Source organism: Sphaerodactylus townsendi, linkage group LG08, assembly GCF_021028975.2.
Source record: "Sphaerodactylus townsendi isolate TG3544 linkage group LG08, MPM_Stown_v2.3, whole genome shotgun sequence".
In the NCBI taxonomy this organism is placed as follows: Eukaryota; Metazoa; Chordata; class Lepidosauria; order Squamata; family Sphaerodactylidae; genus Sphaerodactylus; species Sphaerodactylus townsendi.
The window spans coordinates 68,107,628-68,126,530 of NC_059432.1; the positions used below are offsets into that span (position 1 = coordinate 68,107,628).

The window sequence follows — 18,903 nt, forward strand, 5'->3', positions numbered from 1 at the left end:
TTAAATCTGGTGACTGGAGCTATAAAAGGGAAAGACTGATTAATTTTTTTAAACAAACCTGGAAAAGGCCCCAGGTTTGCAGAAAAATGCGAAATTTGAAAAAAATACTCTGGAGCGGGGTTTAAAAAAACTAAAAGGATAAAAGGAGCAACTGTAGCTTTAAGCAATGGATTCCTTCAGTGGTTGTTGGTAGGCTTGGTTCTGTTGGTAAAAGCAAGGGGGAGGGATAGAGTCATTTCCAGGGCTATTTTGGGACTCTGGGGACTGATCTGACTAGAGTTGCCAGCTCCAGGTTGGAAAATGTTGTGGTAGTCAGAGGATGGCAGGGTTTTGGAAGGGAAAAGGCCTTAGACAGTTATAATGCCACAGAATTCACCCTCCAAGGCAGTTATTTTCTCCAAGGAACCAGATTTCTGCTGTCTGGAGTTCAGTTGTAATTCTGAGAGATCTCCAGGATCCACCTGGAAATCTGGAAGCAACCTCTGGATGATTTGCATGACTCAGCTAGGCCTGGCAGTTGCTACTGTTTGACAGCAGCCACCCTATGAAAGCCAATGTAGTATAGCAGAGCTTCAGGGTAGAGTCTGGAAGACCCAAGTTCAAATCCCATCTACCTGTGGAAGCTTATTAGATGATTTGGGACTAGACTATTTTTGGGCTAATCTCCTTCACAGGGTTCTTGTACAGATAAAAAGGAAGAGAACAATTTAAGCTGCTTTGGTCCTCACTATGGAAAAAGGTGGGATTCAAATGAAGTAAATAAATAATAAATGTAGCTGACAAAGGGAGGCAAAGAAAAGATTAGGTTGGTGAATGGTTGGTTAGAACAGAATGAGGGGGGAAATGGGGAGAAGACATTGAGACTGCAGGGCGGGAATGAAGGTGCCCCCCCACAGACCTTGAGGGTTCCCTAACATGCAAGGGAGCCTTGTCCAGTGACTGGCATCACACAGCTGGATCCCAGTTCTCCTTGGCAGAGGCTGCTAGAGAGGGGAAAGGGAAAACTGAAGACAGAGGGGCAGATAAATGCACGTTGGCGATTGGGTAGGAAGAAGAGAAGGAAGCAGGAAAAAGAGAAAGGCTGTGAGGGCTTTCAGGAAAGGAAAAGAGAAAATAGTGTGGAAGTGGGAAATGAGAGGGCTCCTGCAACTCCTCGAGGATTCCCCTGTTTTTCATATTAGGGACCTAGCCAGCAACAAAAGTAATTGTTCTTGAGCTTTACTTTATGTAACTGCTGAACTGAGAAATTTACCTTTTAAAAATATCTGGTCAAGCCGGGCTCATAAAAAAGTAATCAAAGGTACACTTTTTGTTAGATGAGCAGTCCTTTTGAGACTTTAGGTTACCTGAAAGCTGCAGGGTGCATTCATTAAAAAGAAAGAGCAATTTTGCATTAAAATTTTTGAATCTAAGAACTAGGCACTAAGAACTAGCCTGATAAATACTGTTTTTTGAATGATGAGCAGAAACGAAAGTTCCTGAAAATTTACATGAATTAAATAATACTGTAAGGCAGAGCCATAGTGAGGGGGAACTGTGCCCAGGGCATGTGTGTGCCCTGCACCCCTGCCACGCCTCTGCCTGCTCTCACCACGCCCCAGAACACCCCTGCCCTGCCCCACCCCTGCCCCAGGGGTGCTACGCCACTGCTATAAGGCTTCCTCCTCTTCTGGCTTGGTGTGCCATCTCTTCTTCCCCTTGCCCAAGTGATCTTTGGTCAGTCCTTGCTCCCACTGGTCTGGCTCCTTTGAGCCCTGTCAGGCCCACTTGCTGCCCACCTCCACTGCAGTGGCCGTCTTGGACCCAGCATCTTCACCCTAGATCCTCCTAATGTCTGCAGTGTGTGGCCATGGTGGGGGTGCAGTGAAGCATTGGGTGGGTAGGGCAGTACTGGCTGGATGCCAGCAGAGTCCAGAGCAGCAGGGGCCACCATCTCTGGACAAATACCTACTATTATGAATGTATGATTTTGTTTATGCTTGGTTTTCATAGAAGATCGCTAATCTAACTGAACGTCAACTAACTGAACAGATAGGACCAGAGGGAGATATACTAAAAGAGTATTGTTCTGGCAGCTGGATGAGTAATAGTGGTTTTTCATCCCACACCCATTAATGTCAATAGCGTTAAATAGCTCAGAGTCATACACTGAGAAATCCACACCTTAATGACTGGGCTGGATCTACATTTTTTTTTTAAGTGAGGCAAAAGTACAAAATGATGCCCTCTATATATTATATACATATTTCTTTATATATATGTATGTGTACATTTAATCAATTTATATGATCAACAAGTCTTTTAAAAGATAGAATGAATTATGTTGATCTCTATGAACTGTTAATGAATAATTAAAATTTTACATTATTTTATCTATCTAGTGTTTGAATACTTCCTAAACCTCTTTGCACACATATAAACCCAATCCAAGCCTAGCCTTCACCTGGACATTTTTAAAAAAATACACCTCACATAATTTTGAGAAGGAAACACGAAACACTCCTCATGCTCCTTGGCCACCTGATAACGTACAGCCCAAGAAAAGCTTTATCTAGTAATTATGCTGCTGGTAGCTAAAATGACTAAACTGAAGCTACAGTCCCTGGAAAAGACTCACTAGAAAACACAATAGTGCTAGGAAACGAAAACAGTAGGGAAAAAAGGAAGATCCAAGATGCCATGCATTTGCTCATTAAAAGAAGCCATGGTGCTCAGTTTGCATGACCTAAACAAGGCTGAATGGGAGGATGTTTTGGCAAACATTGATTCATGTCAGAAATGACTTGATGGCACATAATGCACATGAACAGGACCTCCATTCTTCGGGTTTCTGCTCCTTCTGGTCTCTCCTCCATTCCTTGCTCCCTGCTCTGTGAAGGAAGGACAGGCAGAGAACAGGCAGAGGGAGAAAGAGAGGAGGGGTGAGCAGTAGCAGCAAGCAGAAGAAGAAAGGGAAGAGCTGGAAGAGAGTGGGGAGAAGGATCCCATGGATTGTGCAAGCAGACCACCAGGGCTCCACCAAGGCGAGTCTGCCTCCTCCCTCAGATGATAGGTGATTCTGCTTCTTTTGTTTCAAAAATACAGGAACATCGATATAACAATATCAATATAACAGCAACAGCGGTAGCTCTATAACAGTAATTTAAAGGACTTTACCAAAGCAGGCAATCTTGCGACTACCAGGAGTGACCCAAAAGTGAAGGCAGGAAGCCATACAATGGGGCGCCTTCTCACATCTTAACAGAGAAACGTGAGGAGACCCCACTATGGCCCTGCTGCATAACAAAGAGCCGCAAGGAAAGGGCTCCATACATAATGGGCCAAGTAAATTCCAATACATATACTTTCCTTTCACTATAGATACACCAGTTACCTAATCAGTTAATTATATGGGAAGCTCATTTTTTTAATCCCATCATTGTCTTTTTGTCTCTGTTTCTCTCTTCTTTCACACACATACACCAACTTTTCAGCCATTTCTTTTTTCTCTTTCTTATCATTTTCTTGCCTGTCTCTTTCTCACTATCTCTTCCTTGCCACTTTATCACCCGCCCCCATCCCTGCAACTCCACCTCCAACACAATACATGTTAGATGCACAGAATAGTCTAAAGTCTGCCACATTAATTAGCTGTGTGAATTCATATTCCAGTCAATAGAATGCAGATAGCAATGTATTCCATTCACAAAACATACTGATGACTCCAGCATTTATTATTTGGAAAGCCAGAGAGAGAGAGAGAGATGGACCATACTGAGGTAAAGAAGGAATACAAACCCTGGAGTTTGCAATTAAATCTACTTATATCATTAGATGTCTCAAGAGTTATTGGTTTAGGTCCCTCACATGCCCCAAATCCTTTGTCGCAGTAAAGAAGGTGCTTTTTCCAGACTCTGAATACTTCTGGATTTAAGTCGATTGATATGAAACCTTGGGGAATCAAGCCCTCCCCCCCCCCTTTAAATGTTCACCATTTGTAATACGGAGAAAACACTAAGGAAAGGTACTTCAAGGTAAAAATACGCCAGGTCAAATGTAACATAATGATGGTTTGATGCCCAATGAACTAGTATGGCACAGGTGGGCCTGACTCTGGCCCTTTCCCCACTTTCCTTAAGCCCCGTGCTACTCTCCTCAAGTAGCGCGGGGTCCAGCTGCCTTCCCCACTTCAGGGGCGGCAAGAACGCAGCCACCCCGACGCTGCCTCTCTCCCGCCCCCTCGACGCGTGGAATTCCTGGTGCCTTTTGAAATGGCGCCTTTTGACGACCCCACGCAGAGTGCGGGGTCGTGGAGAAGCCAGGGTGCGGGCCAGGAATTGCGCGCGCCGGGAATTGCCCGCAGCAACCCTCAGGCAAAGGTGAGTGGGGAAAGGGCCTCTGTAGGGAAGGACCTGGTTGCAATGCTGAGTTAAACAAAGACAGGACAGGCACAGACTTAGCTGACTGTTTGCCACAGGGTGCCAACCTCCAAGTGGGAGCTGCAAATCTCCCCAGAATTACAACCAGATGAGAGACACCAATTCCTCTAGAGAGAAAGGCTGCTTTGGAGGGTGAACTCTATGGCTTTATACCCTGCCAAGGCCGCTCCTTCCCTAAACTCCCCCCCCCCCCAGTTCTCTGGGGATTTTTCAGCTTGGATCTGGCCACCCTAGTCTGCCGTCTTCTGGACAGTCCACTGGGCACAGTAATACATTAAGAAGGAGGGGGCTTAATGAACCATTCTTTACTGAAATAAGCCCTTGATACAATTTCTGTCTTGGCAGCCTAGATTGAGGCCCTTTAACTACCAAAAATTCCTTCACGAAAGGCTGTTGTGAGAATAAATGAGACAAAAACTGTTAAATAATAATAATCATCATCAACCTTACACATAACATATTACAAGTGTTCATAGAAACTTTATTTTGGTAAGCTTTTGAACAGCATTGTAAAATAGGCCAGTGTATTAACTCTTTCAGACAGGGCCTGCTGAAAAGATAATGAGTTTGTATGCTGAAGAGTACTATAGAAATAAAATAAGCAACCCCCTCCCCTGATTCTTGTGGCACTAGTGAGTTTTGTGGTACAAAAACATATGATGCTTTGACTCACAAAAGCTTGTATTTAGGGTGCCACACAACCCTTTTAAAATTTTGGTTGCAGCTGACTATGACACTACCGTTCATCTATAATCACAGTCTTGTCCTGCAGGATGGATAGAGGAAAGGTAGACATGACAGGAAATGAGGACTGTGAATGCCATTCCTCAAGGGTAACTGAGCTGCAGAAAAATTAAGTGACTTGCTATTGTTCTCTTAAGACAAGTTAGAAAATGCATACCTATCACAGTCCTATGTCTTAAGTATCAAGCCTGCCTTTTCTTTCCATTTCTTCCCAAATAGAAATGGAGGGGTTAGGGTTCCAAGGATTCCAAGAAATTCTGCATAAGGTTCCAAAAATAGACTGCTATTGCTCCCAGAAATGGGCTGAAGGAGTGACAGAAAAATCAAAATGAATAGGCTGTTTTGAACCTCTTGCCCTGCTGCTAACAGTGGGCAAATGGTGACCTTGGCAAGCATTTCAAATCTGCCACTGGTTGTACCTATTGCCAAACAAATCCATCCTACCACCACAGACAATTATTAGCCACATTGACCTCTCGTTACCAAGCATATTATTCTATGTTATCCTCATTAAATGTACACAGTAGACCATGGGGCAGTGGAATTTTATTCTGTGACACTGTAATCAGGATGCTAAATATATCTAGTGGCTACATAACAGAAATGAACATTGCCTTCAGGTCAGACCTTTTAAACTGCTTTAGATAGGCAAAGCCATCCAAGTGAATTTCATGGAAAAGCTGCTGCTGCCTGATCCACCACAGTGCCTGAGCCACTGCCTTACTTACCGTCTGAGTAAACAGTACTGACTTTGTGAGACAATTGATTGATTCAGTAAAGGCAGTACTATGCATCCACGGTCAGTATTGTCTCCTTCAACTGGCAGCAGATTTCCTGGGTCTGGTAGTGGTCTGTCTTTCATATCACCTGCTACCTAATGCTTTAACTGGATCTTCTAAGCATTGAGTGGGACTTTCTGCATACGAAGCTGATGTTTACCACAGAGCCACAGCCAGAGATGTGAAGGCTCGGGGTGGGGGGGAAGAGATCAGTAAAATGGTGTATTTCCTTCTTTCCAATAAAAAATTGAGATATTTGGGGAAATGGTGAAAAACTCTAAAATATTTTGTCTTTTAGAATGAGCGACATGCTTCTTAAGATAAGGTTTCTCTCACTCAAAATGTATAGCGTTAAAAAAAACTATGGGTTTTCCCCCCAATTTTTCTAATAGAATAATTAGGAAATTTGTGTGACCAGTAAGGGAAAAACTTCCCATGAAATATTTTCTCTTTTTGAGAAACAAAAATGGGAATAAAGGGGCAAACCCTCCTATGTTCCTGGATATTTGGAGGTGAAGCCTGGGGAGGGCATGGTTTGGGGGGTGGAGGGATATTAGCAGGGTGTAATACTATGCAGTCTACCCTCCAGAGCAGCCATTTTATCCAGGGAAATGATTTTATAGTCTGGAGAAAAGTTACCATTTCAGTAGATGTACAGGCCCCACCTGGACCTTGGCCACCTGAAGTCACAATCCCTCTCTTCAAGTGTGTGTATACCAGGACTTATGGGTCTACACCTGCTGTTTCTGCATCATGCAAAATGTATATTGGCCACTGTTGTCATCTGAGAGTGTGTCCAATTTGAACAATATAGACCACTGCTGACTTGGAGATCCTGGATACTTCTGCATCCAAGGATGCACAGTATAATGGGATCTGTACATTTTCTTGCACAGCACAGCACTAGGTACAAATTGCTGAACAACTGCAAGAACATCCTTGGGGGAACAGCAAGAGTTCAGTTCACATGCCAAGCAGGGGACTTCAAGCTCTGGTGCATGCCCATGACATCACTGGTGCATGTCATGTCCTAGAAGCCTGTTGGCAGGCGCAGGCAGATATGACAGATGACTGTGAACCCATTACAAATTTTGGCAAGCCTCTCAATTTTGCAGTTGGTATTCTTGGATGGCCTGGACAAATTCTGAGTTTTTCTGAAATTCAGTGACAATCAATCCTAATAACAGTGTTTTGCACTAATATTGGCATAAAGCTGAGGCTAGACATTGGAGCATTGCAAACTGGTTTCCAAACAAAATCTTTTTTAAAAGTTTTGAAAACACTTTTTCTTCATATATGACCTTTTTCTTCAATGGATAGTGGCAGCATGTGTAAAGATCTAGTAGTTGCTGCTGTCCGCATATTGTTGCACTTACCACATTACATCAGTTCCTTTTTAGAGAAGCGATACCCATATACATGCTCCAGCAGAAATATTTGTCGGTGAATTTTTCATGCTAAACCCAGAACTCAGTTGTCTAGTGCAGACCAGTGTGTAATTGTAGTAAATGCTGAAGTAATAAGGCTAATGAAGTGCAACTATCAGTATCACATCAAAGTTTCATATATGAACATGCCAGAATTCAAAGTGTAATGATAATGTGTGTGATAACAGGATCTCTCACAGGTAACAAAAAGTGAACCACTGACTGACAACTGCAGAATAAGAAGTTTGTTTTTGGTGTGTAATAGAAGAACAAGATTTCAGCAGTAGTACCTTAAAGACCAACAAAAATTTACAGGATATAAACTTTTGTGAGACAAAGCTCACTTTGTCTGGATTAAAACTTGCATAATTGCAGTTTTCTTTGAGAACAGATAATCTGCATTATTTATTCATGAACAGAAAGAAAACATGCAATGCTAATAACTTGATTCAGTACATTTTTTTGCCATTAAGGCCCTGTAGACTTTTCCAGGTGTTTAGAGGTGTTTTGCCATTGCCTGCCTCTGGGTCATAACTCCGATATTCCTTGGAGGTATCCCATCCAAATTCTAGCCAGGGTCAGACTGTGAGTCAGTGAAGACCCAAGGTCACCCAGCAAGTTTCCATGGAGCAAGTGGGATTTGAACCTGGGTTTCCCAGGTCCAATCTGACCCCTTAACAACTACTCTACATTCACTCTCCACACATCAAACGCTGTACTAAAATCCAGGGAAGAAAATGAGCGCAGGTTCCAAGTGCTACAAATCTGCACTTGGAGCATTGTCTTCTGATAGCATTTCACAAAAGGGCACATTAATCTTCAGTGCTGCTTATGCAGTTGTCTGGATATTGCTTGCAAGTGCTTGAAAACTGAGGTGTTCCAAATTTACATTACAGTAATACCCGTTACTCTGTGAGGGTGCATCAAGTTTCTAGGCATTATTATAATTATTTATCTGAACATATTTTTGTTATGTTTCCAGGGTAGACTTGTTTATTTTTTCATTCTGCCTTTTCTTCAAGATATTTTTGATGCTATGGCTTCCAGTTCTCACTACCATTTAATCCTTGCAAAAGTAGAATGGTTATGCTGAAAGATCAAAGTCATTCAGTGAATTTCATGGTTGTGGAAGGCATTGAAACTGTGTCTCTCTGATCCAAATACAATACTTTAGTGATTATTCTACACTGGATTTTCCATACTCTTACCACTAAGTATACCTACAAACAGCTGAGACTGAACAATGATTTATCTGTGTGGATCCCTTCATTATAAGCACGGTACACTGCAGCTGAGTCCACTCATGGAGAAACTTGTCTGATACCATTTTTTGTGGTTTGTATTTGTGCACACCCCATCCAAGAATGAACTTGTGGATTCTAGTGGAGTTGCATCATGGTTGCTGGAATACTTTGATTCATAAATGCATGAATGTATTTGGGTAGTACACGGAAGGAAAACAGTGTTAAGTTACCACTGTTGTATAATTAAATCTCAGTCTAGGGTAATTAAATCCCAAGTATGTCAGGGAGGAATGGACCGCCAGTAGCAACTCCGATATCTGAAGGGTCAAACCATCTGTACTTTTTATAGCAAGGTGGGGATATGTTGATAGTGCAAGATAAGCAAGTTAACAAAACAAACTCTGAACATTTGTTTGGCAGAGTATCACTTGGGCGGTGCTATATCTGAATCAGGAGAAAAGGGAGGAAAGGAAAACAAAGCAAACTGAGAATATTGTTAAACACTCAGAAAGGTTTGAGAAATAAAGACAATAAGGTAGAAATTAACAACAGGCTTGTCTTCAATTATACTTTGGCCTTTTAAAAAGAAAATTCAACCTACTGGATTCCCAGAATTGCAGTGGCTTTACTCACAACTACCTGAACCTCATAGGGAGAGCATCTGTATGCTTTGAGAATTATAGCAGTGAAGGCACAAAAATCCTGACAAACTCTACCTCAACAGGATCCTGGGCATACCAAGATCATAACAAAACCTTATCAGATTTACAAATAAAATTTGCTTGGAGCAACTTTGTGGGTTACCTGTCAGCATTTGTGTGTTTGTGTTTTCTTCCCATTTCTCCTTTCTCCTTAGAGGCTCCAGTTGCTGAAGTTGGATACCTTTGTTCTTGGCACTGATGTGCTTTATACTGTCCTAAATAGGAGGGTTAAAGCTGCCTTTCTATTCAGTTTCTTTTTTTAGTTCAACCTTAGATTCCATTTATTGCAAGGGGGAAGGGATCTTCTCAGAAAACAAAGACGCTCCAGGTTTACGAGCATGAATAAAATAAGGTCAGCCTATAGTTTAATTAGTTTTGAACTCTTGCAGTGGCATTGAGAAAGACTTCTGCTTTCAGCTGGCTTTCAATTTACTTCAGGTTGACTTTTCTGATATGACGACAGTGAGTACTTAATAGCCCCAAAGGAAAAATTCTTTCCTAAGATACACCTTTCAGCTGCTTCTGTTTTGCTCAGTGAGACTCATGAGACCCATGAAACAAAACATTGATTCGCACAAGATGTGAATAAACTATAAGAACATATGTGAACTGTATTTCTTGGATACAATTACTATTGATGCAAATATATTTACTTACACACACACACACACACACTAGAAGATAAACCATCCATCCAACTTCAATTTGGCATGAAGTCTGAATGTGTATGTGTAACCTCTGCTTGTGGGTTCTGTGGGGCAGAACTCGGAAGGAGTTTGCAACAACTAAATTTTAAATCGCCTTTGGGTGATTTCCCACTGAAAATTAAAAGTAGATTAATCCATGGCCCTTTCCGCACGGGCCAATAACAGCACCCTAGGGACGGCAAAAACGCCGTCCCTAGGGACAGAGGTGGGATCCAGCAGGTTCTCACCAGTTCCTGAGAGTGGGTTACTAATTATTTGTGTGTGCCGAGAGGGGGTTACTAATTGGGTCCGCTTTTCTATCTCCACGCCCTCGCCTCCCACTCTCTTCTTCTTTCTCGTAGCCCGAAGCTTGCCGGCTAGTAAGAGGAGGGACCCTTTAACTACTGTTGGGTCCAGGGGACTCTTTACTTGCTTGGTAGGCTATTTATTTTGGCACTCTGTTCATTTTATGATAAATTGTGATTTACCATGATGCTTGGCCACTTAAAAGCTCTGTATTCCTGTATGTGAGAATGTTATGCTAATTTGTGTCTCTACTCCTGGCTTAATTAATGTGAAATATTTGCAGAATATACAGTATGGATTGCAAATTCTAGTTCACAATGGATGATGTTCTGGTTTATTTTTTACTTTAAACAGAAGAAGAAGAAGAAGAGTTTGGATTTATATCCCCCCTTTCTCTCCTGCAGGAGACTCAAAGGGGCTTACAATCTCCTTGCCCTTCCCCCCTCACAACAAACACCCTGTGAGGTGGGTGGGGCTGAAAGCTGTGACTAGCCCAAGGTCACCCAGGAATAAAAAGGGAGTGTTAATGACTGATTTTAGGTATTTATGAGGCTAAAGGATTCAAAGCATTTTGTATAAGTGAAAGGTTAAAGGTACTAACTACTACTGCTTACTCAATTTTTTAAAAAGTCATGACCTGTGTATTCTGGCAGTAGCCTTGATATCTAGCTCTTGAATATGCCTATGCAGTAGGAATGGTCCATCGGATCCATGTTTTAATTAATTTGTGTCTTAATCTAAAGTGCAAATTATTTTGAGTATTGAATGTATTAGCCCTTCAGAATATAGTTAACAAACAGTGGTGATGGTGAATCTTCACTAAACTGTAGTGACCACTCATGATTTCACAGTTGGCATAAAGTCCTGTTGTTTCCTATGTGGCTGGTTAGTGAAGGTAGAAAGCGGGATAATTCTCCCCGTTGGGCTGTTTTAAAAACATGTTTAAGAAATATGGTAAAGTTCCTTGTTTAAGGAAAGTATCCCTCTTTTGATTTCTAGAAACAAAATTAAGTATTTGAAAGTATTAAGTATTTGACAGGCAGTCAATAAGAGGAGAAGTAGTTGTTTCTGTTGGCAGTAGACGATAGGACTTGTCATAATGAGTTTAAGTCACGACCTTTTGGCCCACCGCCTGGCCGCTTCCGGGGTGCGGGGCATTGTCCTTCTGTGGATTGTCTCGTTTCTCCGGGACCGGAGTCAGCAAGTGTGGTGCGGGGATCAAGCCTCCCCGAAGTGCCCGCTTCATTGCGGTGTGCCTCAGGGAGCGCTGTTGTCCCCGCTGTTGTTTAACATCTACATGAGACCCCTTGCTCAGTTGGTGCGGAGCTTTGGGCTGATCTGTCACCAGTACGCTGATGACACTCAGATCATTCTGTTGATGGAGGGGGGGGCAGTCATCGCCCCAGCAGCTCTACAGCACTGTTGGGAAGTGGTTGCTGGATGGTTACAACAGAGCAGGTTAAAACTGAATCCATCAAAGACGGAGATCCTCTGGCTGGGCCGCAGGGGGGAGGTGGGGGATTTCCAACCGCCGGAGTGGGAGGGGGCTTTATTGGCACTGGCCTCCTCCGTTCGCAGCCTGGGGGTCCACCTGGATTCGTCTCTTTCAATGGAGATCCAGGTGGCCCATATAACCCGGGTTGCGTTTTTCCATCTTCGACAGGCCCGGCGGTTGGCCCCTTTCCTCTCCCAGGCAGATCTTGCCACTCTGATCCATGCAACGGTCACCTCTAGGTTAGACTATTGTAACTCGCCCTATGCGGGCCTCCCCTTACGTCTGCTTCGGAAGCTGAAGCTGGTCCAGCATGTGGCGGCACGTGTTCTCACCGGTGGTGCCTTTAGAGAACATATCCAACCTGTGCTGCGCCGCCTGCACTGGCTTCCAGTTGAGTTCCGAATCATTCATAAGGTATGGGTGCTTACCTTTAAGGCCTTACGCGGCCTGGGACCTTCGTACCTTCGGGACCGTCTTACCCCATATGTCCCTACACGGCCTCTACGTTCATTAGAGGCCAATTTACTGGTGGTCCCTGGCCCCTCGATGATGCGGCTGGCCTCTACCCGGGCCAGGGCTTTTACAGCCCTGGCCCCTGCCTGGTGGAACACGCTACCACCAACTATCCGGGCCCTGCGGGATCTTGGAGAGTTCCGCAGAGCCTGTAAGACTGAATTGTTCCACCGGGCGTTTGGAGGGGCCGGCCGCTGATGCCCCCTCCCCTTTCCCCCTCCTTTTCTTTACATTCTGGGTTCTCCGCTTCTCTGTTTTATTTTCCAGGGTGGATCTATGAAGTTCTGTTTTTATGATTGGATGCCAATATAATATTATTGATTGTTTGGGTGCTGTGTGGTTTCCGGGCTGTATGGCCGTGTTCTAGCAGCATTCTCTCCTGACGTTTCGCCTGCATCTGTGGCTGGCATCTTCAGAGGATGTGATGTTGGAAAAGCAAGTGGAGTATATATCTGTCCAGGGTGTGTGGGGAGTGTCCAGGGTGGGTGGGGAAACCTTGTCTGTGAGTAACAAAGGCGGCAACCAGGTCAATAGTTGAGGGCATCTGAATAGAAGTATGAGTAACAATGAAGACTATAGCCTGGGAGTAACCCTGAGCGCGCATCATGCACGGGCTGCCATGCTGTGATTGGCTGGCAGCATTTGCATCACTGTGAACGGCGGGAAATTGAACTACATCAGCCCCCAAACCTCCCCATCGATGTGGCTTGGTAATGTGTTTTGCCAAAAAATTTCACAAGCAACCAGGTACTGGGGAAACGCAGGATAAGGGACAGGGGGAGCGACAGAGCCGGGATTGATCTGTGTTATACGGTTCGGCAGTGGGGAGATTGCAAGGAAACCTGGATATTTTGGGTGACTATCCCAGGATTAATCGCCAGTGGGAAATCGCCCAAAATTGTTTACTTTTCCTTAACATATGACACTTGTCAAACATTAACATTTAACTTCAAGGTCCTGTTTAAGTTTTATTCCAAGATCCTTCTAATTACAGTCTGATAATGCCAAGTCCATTCCTACTGGTGGTTGGCTCATGAAGACTCCAGAGGCTTGGTGAACTGGATTCGAGATGATGAAGGCCCCCAAAAGAACTCTCACCAATTACATACACAAAAAAGCCCTGAAACAATACATTCTAACTTTTACAATATAGCAAAAATAAACAACTCCCTTCCCACTAGTTCCCAACAACATTGCAGTTACCTTAAACAAGGTGTTAAGAGCTTATAATAATATATCCTGGTCCCAGCCAGGTAGCCTTGCTTCCTCCAACCTCATGAGTTCTGCAGCCTTCTGCCTCTTTCAGACTCCACCCCTGTCGGGGTCATCCCATTCTTAACATAGGGGTTACATATGCTTTCAGGAATTCTTGTTCCCCATAAACAGGCAGAAGGGTGGAAGAAGGAGCACAGAAGTTCAGCAAACAAGCAGGGTTTGTGGTATCCGAATGTGTTACACTCCAATCAGGACAAATGGCAGGACATGTAATACATATCACCTTTTATTTCTTTAAAACATACTGAATACAAACTACTTTTTCAGTTAAAACCACTTCAGAGTTAAAACCACCTAAAAACAACCCTGGTATTTCTTGGAGGTTGCCTATCCAAATACCAAACAGGGTCAACCCTGTTTAGCTTCCGAGACCTGATGAGATTGGAGCTACTCTAATATGTATACCTGTTCTACATTTCTTTTTTTAAAAAAATGGGAAAGAAGAACCTATGGTGTACGTGAGGCTGCTCTTGAAAAATGTTCAGAAATTTCAATTGGTGCAAAATACTGCAGGGAGGATGTTGTCTGGAACAGATTATAGGAACCATATCACTCCAGTGTATTTACACTGGCTCCCAGTCTGTTTCCATGCACAATTCAAAGATCTTGTGTTGACCTTTAAATCCTTATATGGTTTGGGACCAATATACTTGAAGATTGCTTGCTCCCTTATGAACCTACCTGACCGGGGGGGGGGGGGGAGGGGGGCTGAGCTGTGTGCCCTTTGTTAAGTGGCACTAGTTAACTGTGACTGAGAGGTCTGCTAGAAACATCACTGCTGTGGTCCTCTGGCATGTTCTTCCCCAATTTAGGTTTGACAGTTCAGGGTTGGGAAATACCTGGAGATTTTGGGGTGGAGCTTGGAGAAGGGAAGGTTTGTGGAGGGGAGAGACCTCAGCAGGGTATAATGCCTCCAAAACAGCCATTTTTTTCCAGTGGAACTGATTTTTGTCATCTGGAGATGCTGAGCAGCATGTTTAGCTGGGAGATCAGAGTGTCCATGCTTCTGAATAGGTAAGGTGAGCAGCAGGAGAAACATATGGATGGGAGGGTTGGTGGCAGTTGGTCCTGCCAAAAGCCTTAGGTCTCTGGCAGCTACCCTACCTCTAGGTATGCTGTTGTTGGCCCTGTAACCAACTATCACAGTCATCTTCCAAGATTATGCATGCTGCAACGTAGAAGAGGACTTTCTCTGTTGTGGCACCAAAATTCCAGAAGTATCTCCCTGGGGAAACTCATCCTTTACCTTCTGTCTGTGGGTGAAAATGTTTCATTTCATTTGGTGCTCCTCTTTCCAGCTCAATGTTTTAACTTTTGTTTTTATATTATTTAGTTTTAATTGTTTTAATGTTTTTGTTGGGTGCAATGGTTTTTAAGATGTGATTTTATTGTGTATTTTTAAAATTTGTTAACCTCCTAGGTGACCCTTATGAGAGCAGAAAGGTCAGGTATAAATTTTGTACATAAAATAATAAATATAATACATGTTACTATTAGCACAGAACCGTAGCTAGCCCAGATTTAGCATAAGTAGCACATTATCCTGCTTCCATCATCATTGGGCCCTCCCATAACTAAGTAGCAATTTTACATTTTTTGTGAAACCAAAATGCGCCCCCCCCCCCTAAAAAGACTCTCTATAACAGATTCTGCATGGGCCAAAAACAGTGGTATGAAAACGGTATAAAATGGTTTTAAAAAGTTTAAAAGGGTTTTACACCGTTTTCACACCACTGTTTTTGGCCCATGCGGAATCCGCCTATGTTTCAAGAACTGAAAGACATATTTTTGTTCAGCGTTACCTCTCTGCAAAGCAAACTCAAATGTTCTGGTAGTAATGATTCTAAGCAGTTTTTCTGAACAGTGTTGTATTGTTTTATATTGATACTTAAATGAACAGTTTGTCTGTTACTCTGGATGTTGTTTAAAGAGCTGGTCCATGATATTTTCTATTAACATATTGTCCCACTGATAAACACATTTTCAGGAGTCACTGGAGGTATTCAGAACTAGTTTATTTCTTCAAAGCTGCTAATTGATCATATATTTAATTTGGACATTGCTACTTCCCATAGAAAAAGCAAAATGCTTCTTTTGAACTCCTATAATTAATCTTAATTATCTTTTTAGTCTTCAGCCATGGGACAGTTTATTTGTTCTTGGATCCTAATTATTATAGGGACATTTGTGTGCTGCCAAATTCTATAACCATAATTACATGATAAAAGCTACCACAAGTTGACTGGTGGGAGGGTGATATCATTGTCCACATTAATGTAATGTCCCATATCTGAACCCTCTGAAATATGAGTTGAGTCAGGAGATGACAATTCATGACTTTACAAGGCCACGCCCAAAAATCAACTCAGAGTGTCTTCAGCAAATCATTGCCTTGTCAAAATGTTTCTGTAGATTTCACACATAGGCCATTTACGCATTTGTGGTCTTCTTCACACTGAGTGTACATTCCCTTCTGGTTTGATTCTCAGTTATTCACACGTTTTCCTCTGGCAAACTAACCATGGTCTCAGACCAGAGTATCCCTGCAGTTTCCTAAACCTGTTATGATGTGGCTGTTTCTCTTCTTTCACTGCGAAAGTGAAGAAGATCATTGTGTGTTAAGCTTTCTTCAGGTTTTGTCATTCCTCCTGTCTTCCCCCATCCAGACAAGAGCAGTTTCTCTCCCTCTCTAAGCTACCATCTCAAAATGATCAGAAGGGCTTTTTTATTTTAATGCTGAAGGTTTATCACTAGAGACCCTTGAAATTGACATGAAATTGACATGTTCCAGCAAAGTAACCCTAGACCAGTGATGATGAACCTCTGATATGTTTGTCAAAGTTGACACACCATAATGTTTTGGGTGACATGCCAGCATTCACCAACACCTGACAACTATTCTCCCTGTTTGAGTCATTTTTGTAATTATTTGATGTTTCTTTATATAATACAGAGCACCACATATGATTGGACTGTAATTTTAAAATAAATGAATATGTAAAGAATTGTTCCTCTTTCGTTCAGAGGGGGGTCAAGTTAGGTTGCACGGAACAAAGAAGTTAGGTTGCACGGAAAGGACAAGGAAGTAGTGGGTAGGTAAAATGGCAGATTGGCTCAGCTAGGGACACTTCACAGGGGGAAAATCCTTGCATAAACAAAAAATCACACTGCAAAACAAACAGCTGCGGGGTAAGTAGTGCATGCATACAGTATGTTCTTCCAAACATGCCTTTGCTGAGCCCTGAATGTAGCAAAAATCAACACTAAGGTTAATTGCAACTCTGAAACTTCATTCCTCCTTTAGTGAAGAATCTGTCACTACATGCAAGGCATTAATAATCATGCATGTAGCAGTGAATAAAGTACTGGACATGGACTGGGAAAGAATGGGTTTCTATCTCACTCACACGGTAACAATGCAAGAATTACGCGGTGGGCTTTAGGCCTCCAAGATTTCCACTACATTCAGCCACAAAGCCCACTGGGTGATTATGGACCTAGCCGTCTAGCGTATCTCCACAGTGTTGTTAATCAAATGGAGCTATTTCATGCAGTGAGACCTCTGCTTCCTAAAGTGAGTGTGGGATACATTTTGGATATTTTTTTGTCTCCAATTATGTAACAGGTTGTTAATTGCATTTCTAGCAATTTCTCACCAACCTGCATAGATCCTTTTCTTTTGTTTCCTTTCCTACAGGAAGAATAAAAGGGAAAAGGGAAAACCAATGCCTTCAAAGGGTGGAGAAAGCCAAGTTATTTAGAAGTAATTCTAAGAGATGTGCAGTTTTAGCTTAAATAATTTTTTACATGCTGAATTGGTTTATTGCAAAGTTGTTTGGATGGAAAGATCAGAAATTATATCTAGACACATTCTTTCGAAAGTATAATGACATTCATTTCAACTAACATTGAAGATAACCTTGAAAACTGTTCACTGAAGTTATACCTGATCTAGCAAATGAAAAAAAGTGAAGAGAAGATTCTGTGTTACTGCAGGAAAAAATTTTTTTGCTCTATAATGAAACTTTCCTATTTTTTGTTTTTAATTTTAAAACAGAGAGATCTGGTGAAGTTTATGAGGGTTCCCATTCACCATCTCCTGTGTTATTAAACAATCAGATCTGTTTCCATGGAGACTGAAGATTTGGAAGAGATGGAAAGATACGATGGGAAATCAGCCAATGGTTTCAGGAAGGATAGTTCTCCAAAAGTAGTATCATGTCTGGACTTGAACTGTGAGCATGACGAATCACTGACTTCTGATTATGTGACTGAGAAGGAATCGCAGTCACACTATATTCCTATTCGAAGGAATTCCAGATACTATCGCTCCTTCAGACTTCGGAACAGAGGGAAATGGAGGAGTAATAAAGAGATTCAAACAGAGCATGTTGAAGGTAAGTAGTGGTTATTCTTTTTCTGCTGAGGTTGACAGTTTTGGTACAAGTCAAGCTAGATATCAGGGAAAGAGGGCTGACAAGAAAAAGAAGAAGAGTTTGGATTTATACCCCACCTTTCTCTCCTGAAAGGAAACTCAAGGTGGCTTACAAGCTTCTTTCCCTTCGTCTCCCCACAACAAACACCTTGTGAGGTAGGTGGGGCTGAGAGAGTTCCGAAGAACTGTGACTAGCCCAAGATCACCCAGTAGGAATGTAGGAATGCAGAAACACATCTGGTTTACCAGATAAGCCTCTGTCATTCAGGTAGAGGAGTGGGGAATCAAACCGGGTTCTCCAGATTAGAATCCACCTGCTCTTAACCACTATGCAAAATACTTCCAACTTTAAAATCTGGTTGTTTGCATTCATATATCTTCTTTGCTTACTGAATGTCAAATTGCAACATCTGAAATTGCAGAAGTCAAAATAAGATCTTAAGGAAGAGAGGATTCGATCTCATGCCATTCATCTCATTTCATTTATTCAATTTATACCCCGCCCTCCCCTGCAGGGCTCAGGATGGCAAACAATAAGCAAACAACATTTACAAAAACACTTATCAAATAACAAAACAGCAAACATCAAATCAACAAATATCAAAGCAGTGAAACTGCAGCATCAATAAACATATCCCCAAATATCAAATATTCCACTTATAAGCATATCTCAACTGACAAAACCTAAAAGGCAAATGCGGAAGGCTAAAGAATTCTTAACAGTATATAGCAAGAAAAAACATGCAAAGTTTTTCTCAAAGAAGGCATTTTGGTGCAGACACATGGGAAGCATTCAAGAATCAAGTATAACAAGAATATAGTTGTTTAAATAATCCAGACAACGGAAATGCCTGTCAGGGAAGGTTTCTGTTCCACAGAA

General features: G+C 42.3%; 1 protein-coding gene across 1 annotated transcript in view; it reads left to right on the forward strand.

Annotated features, from left to right (window-relative positions):
- Window positions 1–17,645: 17,645 nt before the first annotated feature.
- Window positions 17,646–18,903, forward strand: part of NGEF (neuronal guanine nucleotide exchange factor) — a 49,462-nt gene continuing 48,204 nt past the window's right edge. Inside the window, 1 exon segment of the mRNA XM_048506370.1 lies at window positions 17,646–17,985. Coding sequence (XP_048362327.1) covers window positions 17,718–17,985 — 268 coding nt within the window. The 5' untranslated portion in view covers window positions 17,646–17,717.